The sequence below is a fragment of the Ipomoea nil genome, unplaced genomic scaffold, assembly GCF_001879475.1.
Source record: "Ipomoea nil cultivar Tokyo-kokei standard unplaced genomic scaffold, Asagao_1.1 scaffold1074, whole genome shotgun sequence".
Taxonomy (NCBI): domain Eukaryota; kingdom Viridiplantae; phylum Streptophyta; class Magnoliopsida; order Solanales; family Convolvulaceae; genus Ipomoea; species Ipomoea nil.
Genome location: NW_017617502.1, coordinates 2089551 through 2110647, shown reverse-complemented (window position 1 = coordinate 2110647; position 21097 = coordinate 2089551). Strand labels below are relative to the sequence as shown.

Sequence of the window (21097 nt, the reverse complement as noted above, 5' to 3'; positions counted from 1 at the left end):
GTAAGGTCCGAAACCATTCTGCTGCTCGACCGGTGAGCGTAGAGTAGAATGCCCTACACATTACGGCGTCTGAAACGCCCTTCAACATCATGTTGCTGTAAAAATCATTCACATGGGCTTCAGGGTCTGCCCGTCCGTCGTAACTCTTCTCTCCAGAGACCTTCAAGTCGAGCGGGTAAGGCTGGGCCATTACCGCTGCTATGAAAGGCGTCTGGTGCAGGGTCGATTGATCGACCGGGGGTGTTGCAGGGTACGCATTCCTGAGCTGCGCAACTTCCGCCTGGAGGTTATAGAGCAATCCTCGGGTTTCGTTGAGCTCGGCGGTTTGGACGGCTTGGGCTGTTTCCCGAGCGCGTCGCCGTCGGTGTGATCTCGACCCGCTGTGCCCGGATGAAGCCTCCTGACTAGCGTCCTGCATGTGCACGTCTTCCGGTTGGCGATTCGGATCTTGGGGTCCCAATCTTTGCCGCATTTCCGGTCAAAGACGGTCAAAAGCTACCGCTCGGGCAACTTCTTCAGGGTCCTCCGCTCGGGCGGGAACCTCTTCTGCTTGCTGGGCCTGCCGTGGTGCCTCCATCGCAACAGCACCCCCCGACCCCAACCGCGAACGAGCCGAGCGTCGAGCCCGGGAAGTGGGCTGATGCTGCGGCTCTACCTGAGCGGCCGGGTATACTGGAGGGGCGGCGGCTGGAGCCGTGTACGCAGGCGTGAACGGTGGGTAGCCAACCGGAGGAGTATAGTACATCGGTTGGCCTGGCCAATACCCATACGGTTGAGGTGGGACCGGGTACGGATACTGACCGGGATACATCATCGTTTGCGGGTATTGCTGACCGGGCGTTTGAAATCCCGGTTGTATGTAGTTCACCGGTTGTTGGGCGGCCGGGTATGTGTTTGATGGGTGTGGTGGCGAGAGGTTGAGGTTTAGATCGACCGTCTGACCTTGCTGTTGGGTAGCGTGATGGTCAGACGAGCTCGCCGCATCTGCTTGGTCGTCGGCGAAGTTGTTGTATGCCCACGGATACATTGTTGCAAAGAGGCCGAGTGCTCGTCAAGACGTAGCTTTGTTGCACGGGTCCCCACAGACGGCGCCAAAATGATACTGCTAATTATACGTAAGCAATATGAAATAACTCGAGACCAATTAAAGTAAGTAAATGTCTTTATTGATCACAATAGAGGCCCTAAGTACAATCTACTTGGTTGCTCTGAGTACCGACTGACTGCGGTCGGGATTCTCTAACAACAACCTATCGATCGTCCAAAAGTCCCCTACACTGTGGCTACTGTGGGTATTTATAGCCGCTATGCCGGAGACAAGAATCCGGTCGTTCGGCATGTTCTCCACGTAGCCTCCACATGTCATCCTCCCGGGTGCCCTGTCTGTCGTCGTAGAGAACCGCCACGTGTCCTTTATCAGCTCTCTCGCCAAAGGGCCACCGCTCGGTGGTCGACACTGCCGTTCGGGCAACTCCCGGCCGGACCCCGACCGGGTTCTTTACAAGGAGCCCGACCTGTTACCTGCAAAGACAAAGAGAAAAAGACGAAGGTACCTCGGTCGTGGTGAAGCCATGTCGGTCGGGATATTCCCTACCAGGTAAATATGTCCATTTAACATTTCAGGGAGAAAAACAGCCACTTCAATAATTTAGGGGAAAAAAATGCTATAGGTGTATAATTCAGGGGGAAAACATGCCATTTTCCCAAATATAAATATAATGTATGATGTTAGTGGTTAAAATAGCGGGATAGGTATTCTTTGGCAAATTATGCTGTAAGCACGTGTCCACCTTGCAAAGTGGGCAAGGTTCTATATTCATAATTTCTACATTGTAGATTCATAATTTTTATACTGTAGATTCATAATTTCTATAGTGTAGATTCATAAAATTTATACTTTAGATTCCAATTGTTGAGCTTTGTTTTCACAAATCAGAGAACTATATGTTCATAATCGATAACTATACAGTTTAGAAATTATGAGTTTACAGTACAAAAATTATGAATCTACAGTACATATATTATGAATCTGCAGTATAGAAATTATGAATCTACGATTTAGAAATTATGAATCTAACCTTTCAAAAAAAAAGAAAGAAATTATGAATCTAAAGTATAAATTTTATGAATCTACAGTACAGAAATTATGGATATAGAACCGTGTCCACCTTGCAGGGTGGGCATGTGCTCACAGCATAACAATCCGTATTCTTCATCCCCGTAAAATTTTCACTGGACCGGGGATGAGGAAGACATCCTATATTTACAATTATATTATGAACCAGGGTTCACCTTAAAAGACAGACTCGATTCAAAATACACAATTCACATAGTGAATATATCTTTTCAAAATTGTAAGCATTCAATACCTAAATTGCGAACATTTAATATTTAAATTGTATATTTCATATTTAGGTCTATTTTATAAGGTGGACCCTAGTCTATGGTATAAGAACTAATTTATTAGCTACTAGTTGCAAGATGAGGTCCACACACAAATTAATTTAAACCATATAATAAACAATGAATGAATGTCATTGTAGAGCTCCACTTAGCTTTGTGGTGCTCGTTTCATGGCGGAGTTGACTTATCTTTATTGCAAAGTAGGATATTGACCAGAGCCACTCGGGCAATGTGGATTTTTTGTTTAATTATATGCTAATCCAACTTGGGCTTAATTCAACCTCCATTATCATATCAACCAAATACTTCCTTGTTCTGCAGATTCTAAGTTCAAAAAGTAAATCTTTTCATCATATTGCTACATGTAGCATGAATGATGAAAGCTACCTTAACAACTAGACTTTTCCAATTTTGGTTTACGTAATCTTGGAAATGGCAGACAGTTTATGCGAATTGATTCCCGTACCATTTTCCACGATTGTGCGTGTATATATATTTGAATCAACACAGAGAAAATATATTAGATCAACAGTACCTAGTTTCCTTCTCCCTAGAACTTAAGCTGGGATTACCCCTGCAATAATCCCAACCTTTGTAACTTGCAAGATGACATGGAGCTTGCCATGTATGCTTTTTTTTTTTTTTTTTTTTTTTTTTTTTTTTTTTTTAATGGTGATTAGGATTGCAAGTTTGCACTGCTTGCAAACTTGGAACCAGGTACTTTTTTTTTATTATTTTTTTTATTTGTTTTTTTGGTTTGTTTTATTTAGTTTATTTAATTTTTGTATCACTTATTTTATTTTATTTATTTAGTTTGTTTTGTATTTTGCCATATTAATTTTTTTTGTATTTAATATGTAATATTTTTTTAATAAAATAATATATTAAAAAAGTACATAACATTTCATTGATTTAGAAATACAATGCATACAAATTAATTCCACCATACTTACTCATCTAAAAACTTCTTCATTTGCTTATCGTACAATTGTTTTTGCGTTTTATTCATACTTGATGTATCTAGTTGCATAAGCTGAATGAGAAGTCTATTTTTCTCAGTTTGTTGTTGTTGTTGCAGCCTTTCTTCTTGTCGCTTCATATATTGTTTCATGAGGTTTATTTTTTCCATTTCCACATTGACTTGCGTTTCAACTTGCTCGCCCAAACTTTTTGATGTCGTTGACTGTGTTGTTGATTGCATTCTTTTTCCTTTCGCCTTAGAAGCGTCCCTTCCCATGGGACGAGAGCTAGACCCTCCCACACATGGTGTCTCACTTGGTTGTGAATTTGATGATGAAGATGTGTATTTACCTGACTCCGTATTTTTCGTTCGCTTTGGACGTTCATCTCTGGTTAAGTCAACATCAATGCCACTCCCAGATTGGTTACACCATTTCTCTTCATTCCTTAGCACTTCCCAAGCATGCAAAAACATAAAATTTTCCTTCTCAATCTCGTGATATAATTGCATGGCCCTATTTTTTTTTATCAGCCTCATTTAAGCCACTTTCCCTCCGATGCAAAATCTGTTCATAATAGCCGGCGAATTTTGAAACCGAATGACTTAGCCTCCCCCAACGATTCAGCAATCCCATTTTATTCCTTTTGGCTTGCTCAGGTTGACTCCGGTACAGATTATAAAGGGGCTTCCCATGTATGCTAGGGAGTATTGATTGCATGCACTGGGAATGGACAAATTATCCAACTGCCTGGCATGGACAATATGTTAAAGGAGATCACGACTATCCAACCATTATACTTGAAGCTTTGCTTCTGCAGATTTGTGGATATGGCATTCTTTCTTTGGTCTTGCGGGTACATTAAATGATATCAATGTGTTGGACCGATCTCCCATCTTCCACGAGGTCTTGGAAGGTAAAGCACCTCAGGTAAATTTCGTTGTTAATGGTAACCATTACAATTTGGGTTATTACTTAGCAGATGGAATATATCCAAGTTGGGCAACCTTTGCGAAGTCAATCCTCTTACCTCAAAGTGCAAAACATAAATTATTTGCAAAGAAACAAGAAGTTGCAAGAAAAGATATAGAAAGAGCATTTGGAGTGCTCAAAGCACGATTTGCTATCATTTCTAACCCAAAGAAACACTTGGACAAATTATGAGAGCATGTATAATCATTCACAATATGATTGTAGAGGATGAACGAGATTCATATGCTATTGATTATAATTATACGAATGAAAGTGTGAATTGTAATGTATCTGCACCTGAAAATAGTCCTAGCCACTTCATTCGAAATGAGGATTATATTCGAAATCATGCAATGATTCGCAATAGGCCAACAAACCATCAACTACGAGAAGACTTGATTGAGGAGATATGGAATCGGTTTGGTGGAGAAGAAAATTAATGAATAAATGTATTTGCTTTCAATGTAATCCGTTAGTTGTAATGTCTTAATTTTTAATGCTTTGAGTGCTTTCGTAGTTGTAATTTGTTTCATTTCAGTGTTGTCGTAGTTGTAATTTGTACTTGGGTTAATTTTTATGATTTCAATTACTTTGAATTTGTAAGGTTCATTTGAGGTTTAGTTTTACAATTCAAATCGTGGTATAATATGCATTCGGTTATATACCATACATAATACAAATAATTTCTTAAATTATTTTTTAAAATAAATTCATTAAAATTACGTGTCTAAAGTTTATGTTGATATACATACATTTTTTTTGTAATATTGATATACATACATTCATTACTATACGTAAATTAATTCATTAATACATTAATACATACATTTAGTTTTTCCATTAATACATACGTAATTAGTTATTTTCAAATTTGTTATATTTAATATTTAAATATAATTTATATATTGATATAAATAAATAATGTTGAAGACAAAATAATATTTATTAAGAAAAAAATATTAGTTTTTTAAAGTGATGTGAAATTGGGGCTCACTTTTGAAGATTGATTGGATTTGCAGGGATGTAGTGTGAATAGTAGATGATTTGCAAATGGGATGATGTGGAAGTGGGACCCATTTTTTAGAGTGGGGATGTTTGCAGGGATAAGGTCTGCCTTAGAATTTCTCTCTACCTCCCTGGTATTTAGGGTTTTACGGTGTATTTTCTTCGCGCTTTCTCTGCTACGGTTCACATTGTTTCCCCTGTTGTTTCTTCGTCGGTTGGCCCCTGCGGTAGGCATGGACGTATGATAGAAGGTTGTGCATACATTCGTTTAGAGGATGAAGATGCCAGTTGGTATTCATCTTGACCTAGGGAACTTGGCGACGACGGAACATGCTGGCTCCCCAATGTCTTGGTCTCTCGTAAGCCGTTTCCTGACCGATAGGCCTATTAAGGCAGATGTTATGAAGCAAGTCATGGCTTTGGTGAGGTGTTCGACTGTTCGTTGAAGCATGTGCAGATTACTAATGTACTGCCAAACCTTTACTTGTTCACCTTTTTTCATGAGACAGACATGCGGAGGGTCATTAGTCCTTCAAGAACTCTATGCTGGTTTGCAAGCAAGTTCGCGACGGTGAACATCCGACACAAGTTGTGCTAAACTCGGTAGACATGTGGATTCAGGTGTACGATTTCTTGCTGGGTATTGCACATATGTCATTCTTAAGAGGGGGGGGGGGGGGATGTTGGGAAGGTGGTGAAGTTAGACGAAAGGAATTTCAGTGGGTCTTGGAGGAGCTTTTACTGTGTTAGGGTGACTGGGTACATGCTCAAACCGCTGAAAAGGAGAATGAAACTAATCAAGACGGATGACACCTGGGTTTAGGTAAACTTCAAATACGAGAGGCCCCATATGTTTTGCTTCTTTTGTGGTCGGCTGGGGAACACTAGCAAATCCTATATGGATGTTAGGATGGCGGCTGTTGGACCGGAGGTGTATTTGTACGGTCCATGGTTGAGGGCTGGGAGTGGGAGGGGGTGTTACTACTATGAAAGAAAGGTGGCTGGTGGCGGGGGTTGTTGATGGTTTGTCGGCTTCTCGTCAAGCTGGGGAGACGAAGGTTGGTAGGGATCATGCAGAAAGATTACGTGTCAGACTTGGCTTTGAAGGTTGTTTCTGTGCGGAGAGTGTAGGGTTGAAGGGGGGTTTGATATTTCTTTGGAGGACTAATAATAGGGCACAACTTCTCTTGTATTCTGCTAATCACATTAACTCTGGCGTTCTAAGTTCGGTTAGGTTGGCATTACCACCACCGATCTAGTTGGCCAGAGGTCATATCTCGGCTTGCCCTACGAGGTAGGCGTTTCTTAGACCAGTTAGGTAGGCTTCGCCACTACTGGCTTTCCCGATCGCGATGTCATTTCCGGATCGTCGATGTTGTGCGTGTAGCCTGGTGCACTTGCACCGCGGACCCAATCCGGCCATTTCCCGATCGCGGTATCGTTCCCCGATCGTCGACGTTGTGGGTGTAGCTCGGTGCTTTCGCACCAAACCCGGTTGGGTAATCGCGTTCGTTTCGCCCGAATGGCTTGTTAGTTGGTCGAAATCGCTTTCGTTTTGCCCGAGTAGCTCGTTTCGTCGGTCGATTTGCGTTCGTGTCGCCATAGCGTTTGACTTGTTCGTTGGTCGAATCGCGTTCGTTTCGCCCGAGTAAGTCCAATCTTTTGATCGTAAGCAAATCCAATCCCAGAGTTGGTTAAATAGATCTCCATATAGCAATCGAATCAACCACTCGGTCACGTTCAGCAGTTCACTCGTTAGACCGGTGGAGTTTAACCTTTCGCAAGTTGCATTGCAAGTCCGACCACTGGGTCGGGCACTCCCTGTTGGTCCACTAGACTGTGTTTAACGTTGTACTCTTTTCCCTCGGCTAAAGTTTTTTCCCACTGGGGTTCTTGTTAGCCTAAGGTTTTTTAACGAGACAACCGGCACATGTCGCGGACCGTGTAACCAGTTTTTCCAGCCCGAACCCTTCCTCCCTAACTCATCGTTAGAGCACGGGCTGGGGGGGCCTCATGATAAGTTATATACCTCGGGTTCGTGCCCTCGCTTACAGTCGAGTCGGGGTCTAGCGGTTCGGGTCTTGGTCTACGGATTAGGGTCAAATAGGGATGGCAATATGCCCTGTCCCCGTCGGGGATCCCCGGGCCCCGTAGGGGACGGGGACGGTGATGGGAAAAAATTTCGGGGATCGGGGACAAGGATGGGGAATTTTTTAATTCCCTGACGGAGACGGGCATACCCCTCCCCGCCCCGCCCCGTCCCGTTCCCGAATAATTATTATTATATATATATATTATTTATTTATTTTAGTTATAATATATATATATATATATATATATATATATATATATATATATATATATATATATAATACTTAAATTTTTATTTTTTAAAATTAAAAATTACACTAATTTTAGATTTTAACTAAGAGTTGATCGGGGACGGAGAATCCCCGTCCCTGCCAAATTTGCCGCAGAGACGAGGATGGGGACTATTTTTAATTTTCCATCGGGAATGGGGACGAGATCGGGGTTTCGAGAACGGAAACGGGGAATATACTCCCCGCTCCCGCCCCGTCCCGTTGCCATCCCTAGGGTCAAAGATGACGGGTCAAACCCGAGATGGGTCAAACCCGCCACCTCATTGACCCTATAAAAGGGCCTTTAGCCCTTTGAGTTGGGGGATATCTATCGGCCCTCTCTCTCTCTCTAAGCTCTATATGCCTCTCCATTCTCTCTTTATACAGAAGAAAAGGAACACCATTAATAAAAGAAGCATTTGAGCTATTTCTCATATTTCCTCCTTGTTCATACATTGCTTACATATATATACATCTAGTACATACACCCTGTATACGGAGGAAATAGTACTATCAATATGCTTACTACTTAAGTTGAGATTTAAATTAAACATTCAACCTATTGTATAATAAAAATTATTCACTACCACTTTAATATACACGCATCTTATTATTTTATTGCAAAGTATTATTTATTTAAAATTATTACATTTTTCATTAGAAGTATCATATTATTACGGTCTCTCATAAATAACAATCAATTAATTTATTTCTTATTAGTTACACATTTTTTCTAATAAATAACTATTTAATCTCTAAATATTACACTTCCATTTAAAAGTATGGAATTTCTCCTTTAAATATTACACTTTCCCTAATAAGTAACAAACAGTTTATTCAGAATTAATATTACATTTTCATCTTGACATGAGGCAATCATTCTTCCAAAAGGTTGAACCTCAACCCTAAGGGCCTGGCAGAGCATTTGGGAGGATGTAAATCCAATAGTTATGATGTGCATCCGTATGCACCATGCATGGTGCATACGGATGCAAAAACGACGTCGTTTTGACTAAAAAACGCACGTCCCTTTAAAAAAAAAAAAAAAAAAACAGGTTCGATTCCCAGCAATAGCATTATAGTGGATATATAGTTTGGATATATAGTTATGAATTTGTGGATATATAGTTATGAATTTATGGATATTTAGTTCATTCATTGTGGATATTTAGTTCATTCATTGTGGATATTTAGTTTATTCATTCTGGATTTTGTGTTATTCATTCACTGTGGATATATAATTATGAATTTGTGATATATAGTTATGAATTTGTGGATATATAATTTAAATTGGACACAAAAAAATGCTATTGTCGGGAATCGAACCTGATTTTTTTTTTAAGTGGGACGCGCGTTTTTAGTCAAAACGACGTCGTTTTTGCATCCGTAAGCACCATGCATGGTGCAAACGGATGCACAGCATAATTTGCCGCCAAAATTGAGTCTGTCCAGCTCAAGGGGCAATTTATATCCTGCACCACGGCGCGCGTTGCATTGTGCACCCAGATGCAAAACGATGTCGTATGGGTATGGGTTTTGCTGCACAATTTATTAATTTAATCATGTACTGCGTGACCACTGTGAGATATAAGGTTGGTGTTAATGGGGACCTCTCTGATTGTATCCAACCTAGTTGTGGATTGAGACAAGGCGATCCATTGTCTCCTTATCTATTTATCTTATGCGCGGAGGGTCTTTCTCATTTATTATCGGACGCTGTGACTCAAGGTTCTATTTCGCCGTGTGTGGTTGCGAGAGGGGCTCCGGGAATCTCTCATCTATTTTTCGCAGACGATAGCCTTTTATTTTTTAAAGCTACGGTCCAGGAGGCTGAATCAGTTAAAGGTTGTCTTGCTAGGTATGCTTGTATGTCCGGGCAATGTGTAAACTTTGCAAAATCTTGTATTATGTTTAGCCGGAATACGACTAATACAATGAGGCACGGAGTTGCAGCTGTTCTCAATGTAACGCAATCAGATTCAATTGGTCGTTACCTTGGCCTACCGATGGGTGTTGGAAGGAATAAAACCCAAGTTTTTGCTTATATTGAAGACAAGTTAAAGCAAAGATTAGGTGGATGGAATAAAAAGATTTTATCTAGAGCTGGCAAGGAAATTTTGCTTAAGAGTGTTGCTCAGGCTCTTCCAACATACACGATGAGCATTTATTACCTGCCTATTACGTTTTGTGAGCGTCTTGAACGTGTTATGAACAAATTTTGGTGGCTTTCAAGTGCAAATCGTGCTGGGGGAATAAGGTGGATGTCTTGGGAACGGATGTGTGGCCCGAAGACGAAAGGTAGACTCGGTTTCAAAAACTTACATAAGTTTAATATTGCACTTCTGGCAAAACAAGGTTGGAGGATACTTTCAAATCCTAATTCCTTAGTAGCTCGTATCTATAAGTCACGTTATTTCCCAAAATGCGATTTTCTGGAGGCTAAACTTGGTGCAAATCCTAGTTTTTGTTGGAGATCAATGCTGGAAGGACAAAATCTGTTACGTGGTGGTTGTTATCGTAGGATCGGTAACGGTAGTGATACTCATATCTGGAAGCATCCATGGCTACCAGATGAGGGGGATCCTTTCGTTCATACTCCTATGCCTGCGTCTGCTGAAAATATGCTTGTCAGTGAGTTGATCGTGCCAAACACAAACGATTGGAATCTTGCGAGACTTAACGAGCTTTTTGAGCCGAGAGATGTGGCTTTCATTAGACAGGTTCCTATCTCTCAGAGTTATGATGATGCCTGGTGTTGGAAGGGGGATATGCGTGGTTGTTATTCAGTCAAACTTGGATACAGGTTGCTCAATTCTTATCCATCTATAACAGCACCTACGGATGAGAGATTTTGGAAAAAACTGTGGTCGTTGAAGATACCACCAAACATCATAAACTTTGTATGGCGCTGCATGCAAGGTATTATTCCGAATATGGTTACTATTCATTCGCGAGGGGTGGAGGTTGATGTCAGCTGTCCTTTATGCCATCAAGAACCTGAGACGCTGCAACACTTGTTATGTGAGTGCATGTGTGTGGGTGAAGTATGGAATGGTTTGCATGTTTTGCCATTAGTAGAAACCAGTAATGTTGCTTCATGGTTGGCAGGGATCATTTTAGCTGGAGATGTCATGTTAATGCTGCAATGCGTGGCTAGGTGTTGGGCTATTTGGAGAAATCGAAATGCTTTGATTTGGAATTCCAAGCCATGGCAGCTAATAAATGTCAAAATGGAGGCAGCTTACCTGGTGTCTGATTGGCAGGTACTCTTAACAGAAAGCCACTCGGTTCCGTATTCAATAGCCTTGGAGTCTAATCCAATCACTGTTGCTCAGGGAGTTGTTAAAATTTCGGTTGATGCTGCTGTTTTCCCTAACTCCCATTTTGGTTTCTTTGGCATGGTAGCTATATGGACAGTACAGGAGGTTTTTTAGCAGCCAAAAATGGATCTTTTACTTGCATTAATGATGCTTATCTTGCCGAGGCCATGGCTGTGAAAGAGGCGCTATCATGGGCTAAAGATCGTGATTTAAATAGGGTGATGATTTTATCGGATTGTCAATTGGTATGTAAGGGTATTAATGGGACGGCGAAGGATTTCTCTTATGCCGGCTGTGTTATCGATGAAATAAGAGAGTATCAAAGACACTTTGAAGTAGTGTCTATCATATTTATTCCAAGATCAGTGAATAAGGCTGCCCACGCTTTAGCAAGGGTTGCTCGTTCGCAAACTGATCCTTTCATGTATTTTTCTTCCATTCCTAGTTGTATTCAACACTTGATTTAATAAAAGTTCGTTCCTTTGGTTTTCAAAAAAATTGAGTTAGAGTAGTTGGTTAAGCATATGTTTGGTAATAATATAGGTTTAGGGTTTGAATCCTGGCATTAACATAGTTTATATATATAACATTCTTTTAAAAATATAAATTTTCGATGTGTTTTATTTTTCGTCCATATCCAACAATATTTACAAATATATTTCTTATGTAATTTATTTATTTATTTTTATATTATCTCTTTTGTTTTAATGTTTCGCTTTTACTGGAAAATTTTTCTGAATCCATCTGTACTTTTTCACCCCACTCAACCGAATTTTTGGCTCCGTCCTTGCATGAATGTACATAATTGTATAACAAAATACACATACTCTTTTTTAAAAGATAATACACATAATCTAACATAATACATAATAAACATAAACTTTTAACATAATACACATCAACTCTTAACATAATACACAAAAATTTCCTGATTCGGATGTACATAATTGTATAAAAAAAATGTATATAAATGTATAAAAAATGTACATAATAAAAAATATAAATAATTACATAAACAAATCGCTAGTGCACTGTGCGCCGTGGTGTAGGGTATAACGATTGAGCTCAAGGACATTCGGCCTTCATCTTTCTAGACCAAACAATTAATCCTTTCTTCAGAATGGCCCAATGCCCAGCTTCGTGATTCGGCCTGGCAAAATTAAACCAAACAGCCCAGATTTTAAAAAAGAAAATTAAACCCAAGTTTTGGGGCTGTTTTTTATTTTATTATTATTATTATTTTTACACTTTCATTATGTGGTTTTGAGACGCCGCACGCGAGACGACGAGACTCCTTCTTCTCTGCTCTCGCCGAGTAGCCATTGCGCCTGCCTCGCCACCACCAGTCCACCAGAGACCAGACGGCGCCTCTTACTCGCCCGTCCCCATCGCCTCTGCCTCGCCAGACGCCAGTCGTCGCCACCGTCTTCTGCCTCGCCAGCTGCCAGGTTCAACTTCTCGTCTTCTCAGTTCTCACTCCTTGTTCAATTTGTTAGCATGTTTGCTTAATTTACTTAATTCTCGTCTGCACACTGCCCAGGTTCACTTGATTTTGCCCTATTTTTCTTTGTTGAATTGGTGAATTGTTTGTTGAATGACTGCTCGTCTGCTCTAAATCCTAAATTTGCCCTGCTGGTTTAATAATTTTGTTTATTGAATATTTGAATTGTTTGTTGAATGGTTGCTGAACTGTTGGTTTAATTTATGCTGCTGGACTGGACTGGACTGCTCTAAATCCTAATGCTGCTGGTTTTTTATTGAAACATTTGTTCTTTATATAGAATGAAATTAAATCTTTGAAAAAATGAATGTTGGGTTGCTAGAAGAAATTCTATGTTTCATAGACCTTATACTTCGGATTTATTGTTTGCTGCATCTGCAAATTAAAATTACTGATTCTACATTTTCTTTGGGTGCCATGAAAATTGAAATTACCAGTGGCAGTCGAGGTAAATATGGTAGCCTATTGTTGGAGTTTTAATTTATTACCAAGCTTTTTGGCAATGTGATTTCTGAAGAACTTGAAAGGCACTGAATTGAAGTTAATTGATTTCCACTTTCCAGTACATGAAGAGATTAGAGATGAATGGCATTTGTTTCTTTTCCTCCAAATTCTTTTGACCACTAACAAGGAATATTGCTTTAAAGTTTTATAATGTTTTATTGTTTATCACGTGCAAGCAGTACCATTTAGTTGCTTATGTTAATATTCCGTAGTTCAACATAAATCTTGTATTGTACTCCATAATTTATAATGTATTTTGTATTTTAACAATCTTATTTATATTTGAATCTCGTATTTAAACATTTTTTAAGTTTATTTTCCCTTTGCTTCTTCACCCCCACTCAAGATAAATCCTAGCTCCGTCCCTGTTTGGGTAGATTGGCATTTGGAAATGGTAGCTATGGTTTGTACTAACTTTGGAATGAAACTAATGGCCTTACAGGCTAAGTTAAGCCAACTTTCCAAAAATATTTTCTAAGATTTTGTCATTGACCGGTACTTCTCAGTTCGAAGAAGTGCCAGAGCATAGCGATTGATTGTAAAAATAATAATTTTATTTTCAAAAGGCATAGTGACCGAGAAGTGAAGAGTACATTTTGGGTGTCTAAACTGATAAAAATAGTAATGTTATTTTCAATGGTAAAAATAATATTTAATATGATACATAGTGATTGATTGTCTATTGAAGTTTTAGTGTGTGTGTGTGTGAACATAAAAAGTATATGAGTATTATATTTTTGAAATTTACAGAACTTATTGTAAAACTTGATAGGATTAGAGGAAAAGTTTGTATGTTTAGACAGAAGGAACAAATTTGTATAGAAAGTTTAAAATTTTGAGGTTTGATTGTGGATTTTAACTATTTATATTTGTAAAAAAAAATGTATAGAAACTCTAATTTGATAGTCTTACAAAAATGGAAATAAACAAAAATGAAATAAATAAATGAGTTTTTCTAAAAATGATCCCTCGACTATTCCCAAAATGGTCCCTTGACTATTTTTCAGAGTATATTAGGCATATAATAGGTAAATGGACGAAAATGACCTTCATTTTAACACTCAATAGACGAAATTTCTAACGGAGGACCAATTTGGGAGAGTTTTTAAAAGTCAAGGGACCACATTGGGTGCAATTAAAAGTTGAAATGTAAAATTGAGAATGAGCAATAGTCGAGGGACCATTTTGGGAATAAACTCTTTTCAGAAATTTTTATGCTTTTGGATGTTGAGAAATCAAAACCCTAATTCCTCTTTCCCCTTTCTCCTAAACCTATCTTCTTCTCTATTTCTCTATCTGTTTCTTCTCTGCATCTCTATCTCTTCTGCTTCTTCTCTGCTTCTCGTCCATTTCTGCTGTGTTTTTCCTTATCAAATTTCCAGGTTCGTGACAGTATATCTGTATATACACACTCATGACAGTTCATTCCTGAATTGCAGATCAAATCATTAGAAAATGCTTGACATAAATCTATTCCGAGAAGACAAGGGCCACAACCCTGAAGTCATCCGAGAATCTCAACGGCGGCGGTTTGCTAACGTTGATATTGTTGACGAGGTCATTGAGCTTGACAAAGTGTGGCGTCAGCGTATGTAACTTTGACTCCCTTTCTCACTAATTTTCATTTAGTCCCTAAGATGTACTCCTTAGCTAACTTCTAATAAGACTTGGATGTTGGTGATGCATAATATAGGTCAATTTGAGTTCGATAATTTGCGTAAAGAATTTAACAAGATCAACAAAGCAGTGGCCAAGCTGAAGATAGTAAGTCTGCCTAATATTTACTCAATTATTCCTACAACACTTTACACAGTTCTCTGGGGAGGTGCCATCTTTTTATTTTATTTTATTATTTTATTAGCCATGACAGATGCCATTGATGTTATGTTAGTGTATGGTTTCACACTTTCACTATGATGCATATTTGACTTGATAGCATTAGTGGTGGGAAAAAATTATATGCTAAAATCTAAAGTCTTCTGTTCTAAGGCCTTTATGATAATTTAATCTCACTTTTGTAAAAATCAGCCTATGCACCAATGTTGCAGAAGGCGCTAGGACGCCTAGGCAGCCGACTAACTTTTTTTAAAAAAAAATAGTGGCAGCAGTGGCAGTAAGGCAGTTTCCATATAACATATGGCATATGTATTAACATACTTAGGCAAATTGGGTTGATTGGCAAAGGAAATAGTGCGATAATAAGGTGAAGTTAATACGCCACTAATGAACTTTTTGGTGTGCAATGTGTACACTGCTGTGTTTTTCTTGTTATTATTACTCGCCCGCCTAGGCGCTAGGCGCCTCCCGGCAATCCCGGTGCCCGACTAGCGGCTAGCGGCCTCTACAACATTGTTTAATCTACTTATGCACTCTACCCTATATTAGTGACTTTTAAAAACAGATTATTGTTTTATGATACTAAATTTTGACTGTAAATCTGCTTAAGTAGTAAGTTAAAAACATTCAATAATATTGGTTAAAGTGCAATTACTTCATCTTAAGGTAGGAAGAATAGTGCTAAGATCTTACCTGCTATAACTTGGGTATTTGGTGTTTGATTTGAGAAGTAATACTACTAGAATGTAAATGGTAAGTTTAAAAATATGATCCTTCACTATTTTTGTGATTTTTATTACTGAGTAGGTTGAAATTTCCTTGCTTTTTTTTTTTTTTTTTTTTTTTTTTTTTTTTTTTAAAGTTCTATAGAACTACTTTTTTTAATGTCATTTTCCAAGAGTGAGATGTGTTTCTCAACTAGCAAAAGGAACAATATGTCTCCAATGTTTGATTTCTCCAAGACTGAATTATGCAATTTGATTTGGTAAAGGCCAAAGAAGATGCAAGTGAGTTAATTAAGAATACCGAGGAGAACAAGAAATTGACTGCAATAAAGGAGGAAGAAGTGCAGGAGGCCCGAGCAGCATTGTATAAAAGGTTGGAAGTTATTGGAAACCTTGTGCATGACTCAGTTCCAGTTAGTGATAATGAGGTGTGTTAGTATCATTGTACTTTATTTATTGTTTCATTCATTAAAAGTCTTTTCCCTCATTTTATGTTAACATGAATTTCCAGGACAATAATGCTATCATTCGTCAATGGGGTGATAAGAGAACTGAATCAGGGCTTAAAAACCATGTTGATCTTGTCAAGCTTCTTGGGATTGCAGATTTGGATAAGGGTATTTCTTTTCATATTTGTAGCATCTAGGGTTCACATAATTTTTTACAAACTTGACATTAATTATTGCCCAAGTTATCTGTTTAATTGAGTCTTGAGATGAATAATGCTATGTATACTTTTGCTTATCTGTCTTTGTCTCTTAGTATTTTTTATCTTTCCTTATTTAAATTCGATCCTCCATTCATTTAGTTTCACTATCTTTCCCATGTCTTATTTGTTTCTTATTCTCTGCTAATTTGCATGTACTTTACATATTTAGGTGCAAAAATTGCTGGAGGTAGAGGCTACTATCTGAAAGATGCTGGTGTTGATCTGAACCAAGCACTAATCATGTTTGCCCTTGATTTTTTGAGAAAAAGGGGATACTCTCGGTTGCAAACTCCTTTCTTCATGAGGCAAGATATCATGGGAAAATGTGCTCAACTAGCACAATTTGATGAGGAACTCTACAAGGTAACTCCCCTGATGTTTCAATAAACATGGCTTCTTGAAGTCTTGATTTCTGCAGTGTAGTTCACACATTTCAAATTGAAGTTCAATGGAAAAAGCCTTTGAAGGTGGTTTAGTTTTTGAAGGGCTTCTCCGTGGTTGAACTTGGTGTATCTCCATTTTTTAAATTTTCTTTTTCTTAAGTTTTGATGAAATCAATTATCTAACTGATTGAGTTATCTGTTTTCTAATAGGTAACTGGTGAGGGAGATGACAAATATCTAATTGCGACATCTGAACAGCCTCTGTGTGCTTATCATATGGATGATTGGATTCATCCCTCAGAGCTACCATTAAGGTATTGACTACTTTTGTGGACCTGGTACTAAAACCTTTAAAACTATTGTTTCATTACAGGATGCAAATAGTTTCTTTCACCTTTTTTCCCTACTATTTTTGTTAGATATGCAGGATATTCGACTTGCTTTCGTAAAGAAGCTGGTTCTCATGGCCGTGACACTCTTGGGATTTTTCGTGTTCATCAATTTGAAAAAGTTGAGCAATTTTGTATAACTAGCCCAAATGGCAATGACTCCTGGGACATGCATGAGGAGATGTTCAAGAACTCTGAGGAATTCTTCCAGCAGGTCATAACTTTCATGGAATACTGCATGTTTCTTGCAATGTTATTTGTTTTAATTGCTACTTTTTATATGCCTAAGCATCCAAAAGGTTGTACTTGTAATTTATTTATTGTTTGACTGATGATTCATGATTGTTGGTAGAAAGGAAATAGTCTACAATGTTCCTGATAGGATGTTAGAAATCTACATCCTAATTTTGGCATATTAGGTTGGCCTATGCACAGTAGCTCGAGTATATCACTAAACTATTTTCAACCAACTTTCTGTGCATATTCTGTATACACTTTATCCCTATCTCCAATTTGACAGGAAGGTTTAGCCTTTAATAAATTGAAGAATTCAAAGTGAAACAATGAAAATGACGCTGCTTCTCCACTATGCATCAATTTCTTTCTTGTTGCCTTTGCCACTATGCGTTCAGTTCCTTTTTGTTAGCTGCATAATCCTCCTTATCTTATTATTATTATTATATATATATATATATATATATATATATATATATATATATATATATATATATATATATAAGTACTCTTAGATGAGAGTTGCTCCCCTCTTCTCTGGGCTGCTGAGTATGAAGGGAAAGGCTAAAAGATTGCAAATTGTGCCATGAACCCCCGCACATGTTGCGTGATATGCCCCTTGTAGTATAGCATGATGCTGTTCACATAACATGCTGTGCCAGAAAGCATAGTTATTCCAAATGCTATAACCATGGTACAAGATGTATTTCACCAGAGTGTTTAATGCCTGACCTTTTTTCTTTATTATTATATTTTTTCTTTATTCTTTACTTCTCTTTATTAGGGAAAAGTAGGAACAATTGTATAGTTTTTTCATAGCACTTTACATGAAATATGCATTTTATACCATGACTGTGAAGTTCAAAGTATGGTGTTTCGTTGCAGCTAAAGATTCCCTATCATGTTGTTTCAATTGTTTCTGGTGCATTAAATGATGCTGCTGCAAAGAAGTACGATTTAGAAGGCTGGTTCCCTGCCTCTGCCACACACAGAGAACTTGTTTCATGCTCAAACTGCACCGATTACCAATCAAGAAGATTGGAAATTCGGTATGGGCAGAAAAAGGTGGGATTTGCTTCCTCTATTTTTTGTCTCCTTAAAAATATACTCTTTTGAGATTACCTATATAAAATATTTAAATGTTACTCCATACTACATATTACTATTTGGGGGATAAAATTCATTCAATGGTCTGTTTGGTTGGTGTATGCCTACAAAATTTGCTCTTAAATACGGACTATGAGGTATATGCTATGGCAGTGATGGTTAGGTTAATGTTGTGCATATTTTCTTACCTTTCTCCTCGTCATCATTGCTGACACACACAGGGAAATGAGCAATCGGCGAAACAATATGTTCATTTATTGAACTCTACTTTGACGGCAACAGAGAGGACTCTCTGCTGTATCCTCGAGAATTACCAGAAGAAGGATGGGGTGGAGGTCCCCCAAGTATTGCAACCTTACATGGGTGGAGTCACATTCCTTCCGTTCAAGACCGTCCCAACTGGTAAAGATAAAAAATCCAAATGACCATTTACTTACTTTCTAACGCCTTCAAACTAGAAACAAGGCTTTAAGGAAACACTATGTCAAGTTTTAGAAAATATAACTTAAGAATGATTGTTTGTGATCCAATGCCCCTTGTGACTGATTTGAGAAGCTGTCGTTGCATGGTAATGGCTTACTGCACAAATGTTTCGGATACATATACTACTGTTCTACCTGATGACTGATGTTGTGTTAAAGGTTTTTTTTTTTTTTTTTTTTTTTTTTTAAATGCTTCTTGGAGCTCAGCTTAATGCCTAGCTAAACATACAGAAAACATGAAATTACTCAAGTGTCACTCATTTGTGACAAGTCAGTAAAAAAGACAATAATCACTGGTAAACTCTGTTGGAAGATTATAGAAAAGAAGGATTAGAAGGGCAAATAGCAATCAAACTATTTAGTGGACAAAAAATAATAATGGGAAGCTAAGGTTAACCAATTAACCTGCAGTGATCACGGTGGAACATTTTTGTAAGTCAAACATAATAATTATATTGCAGATTTCCCATGAGTGATGCATTTGGAAACACACACAAAGAAACAAACCTTTCTGAACCATTAAGGGGAGAAAAGATTAGGTAACAACATATATGATACCGTGTAACGCGGTATTCTTCTAGGGATACCTAATCTTTTCTCGTCGGGACTTGATTTTCTGAATGACTGAATCTCTACATACAGGCAGAAGAGTGATGAAGTGTAGGTGATGTGTTTATCTGTGAAGGAAATTAGACATGCTGCTAAGAGCCAGCTAAATAGAAAAAACAGCACAACTTTAAGGCCAGCTAGCTTGGTTAAATTTTAAAGAATAACAAGAACAAGTGCAGATGCAAAATTCTTGCATCTAGAGAATGGCAAAGATACCTTGTATTGAAGTAGGTTTTCAGAAAACTTTATGTGCAGATAAACAAACAATTGTAAGCCCTGAGGGCTAGCTCAAGTACAGTGGTCCAACACCTGACCTAATGTCAGTACACTTTATGTGCAGATAAACAAACAATAGTAAGTCCCGCGGGCTAACTCAAGTGGTCGAGTACTTGGCCTAAAGTCAGTACTTTGGGTTCAACTCTCACCAACAACATCTTGGAGCTAGGACTCCCAAGGTAGAGATGAATCTCTTGTGCGCAGAAATGAGCTCCCCAAGCTAGAGAACAAAAAAAATGGAAACCAAAAAAGCATGTTAGAATACATAACTACTAATTGAAAAATGACAAAATCAGTATTAACATTACACTCACCAAGGTGCATTTACATCAGCACACTGGAAAGCAAAGCAAATTAAAGTCAGAGCAGCAAAGCAAATTAAAGTCAAAGCCAACAATTTTCCAGTAGCTCATCCCATTAGCAATGCCAGAACTCTACCAAACAATCCCATTATGTAAATCAATTATTCCAATGGTCCACCAAGCTAGGTGAACCATCTTCTTCATTCAATTAATTTCATTAGCTCACCCAACCACCACTCAACATACTCAGATTGCTCCAAATCAACAGATAGACTCAGTAGCAACCCATTCAAGCCAATGTAGCTGCGGGTTTCTCTCCCTCATCCAAAAATAACAGTAACCCAGGAATCAAGGACATTTCTACAGAGCAAAGCACAAGGCCTCAATTCCTTTCCTTAGCAAGACACAATTACTCAATAATCAATATCATAGCATGAATGCAACCAACACCAAAAAACAACAAAAAAGTTACAGAGAAAAAGGTATTCTTGGATGGGTATCTGTGAAAAGCTCAAAAACACTTCACCTCAACCCAAGTACCCAACCAAATCAAAGGCTCAAAGAATAGAAGACTACAAGGAAAAAGAAGCACTCTTTGTCTGATAAATGGAACAGAAAGCAAAAACAAGTGGAATGATAAAGCTCCAACCAAAAATCCAACACACCACCCATACCACCTAAAAAAAAAGGCAGAAGTGTCAAATAGGTCCATCTACTACTGCGAAGTGCTCAATTCCCACCATGAATTAAATTAAGTGTCAAATAGGCTCATCTACCAATTAAATTTGTTTGATTAATTTTTTTTACAGGTTGTTAACAAGTTACCTATTCAATTAATAATAATAAAAAATAAAAAATAAAAAATAAATAAATAAATATATATATATATATATATATATATATATATATATATATATATATATATATATATATATATATATATATATATATATATATATATATATATATATATAAAGCCCAAAAAAAAAAAAGAATTTCATGGTGGCTGCGCCATTTTTCA

At 38.0% G+C, this 21097-nt stretch overlaps 1 protein-coding gene across 2 annotated transcripts; it reads left to right on the top strand.

Moving 5' to 3' along the window:
• The first annotated feature begins 12240 nt into the window (after positions 1-12240).
• Positions 12241-19028, top strand: LOC109182787 (serine--tRNA ligase-like). Of its 2 annotated transcripts, XM_019332979.1 has the most exons (10): positions 12241-12467; positions 14464-14612; positions 14718-14788; positions 15852-16013; positions 16097-16202; positions 16464-16657; positions 16888-16991; positions 17097-17280; positions 18186-18365; positions 18629-19028. In XM_019332979.1, the coding sequence occupies exons 2-10, from the start codon at positions 14480-14482 to the stop codon at positions 18830-18832; spliced, it is 1338 nt and encodes a 445-aa protein (XP_019188524.1). In that variant the 5' UTR covers positions 12241-12467; positions 14464-14479; the 3' UTR covers positions 18833-19028. The 2 variants fall into 2 exon arrangements, with proteins under 2 accessions (XP_019188524.1, XP_019188525.1); XM_019332980.1 differs by lacking the exon at positions 12241-12467 and having other exon boundaries at positions 14461-14612; positions 18629-18951.
• Positions 19029-21097: the final 2069 nt, after the last annotated feature.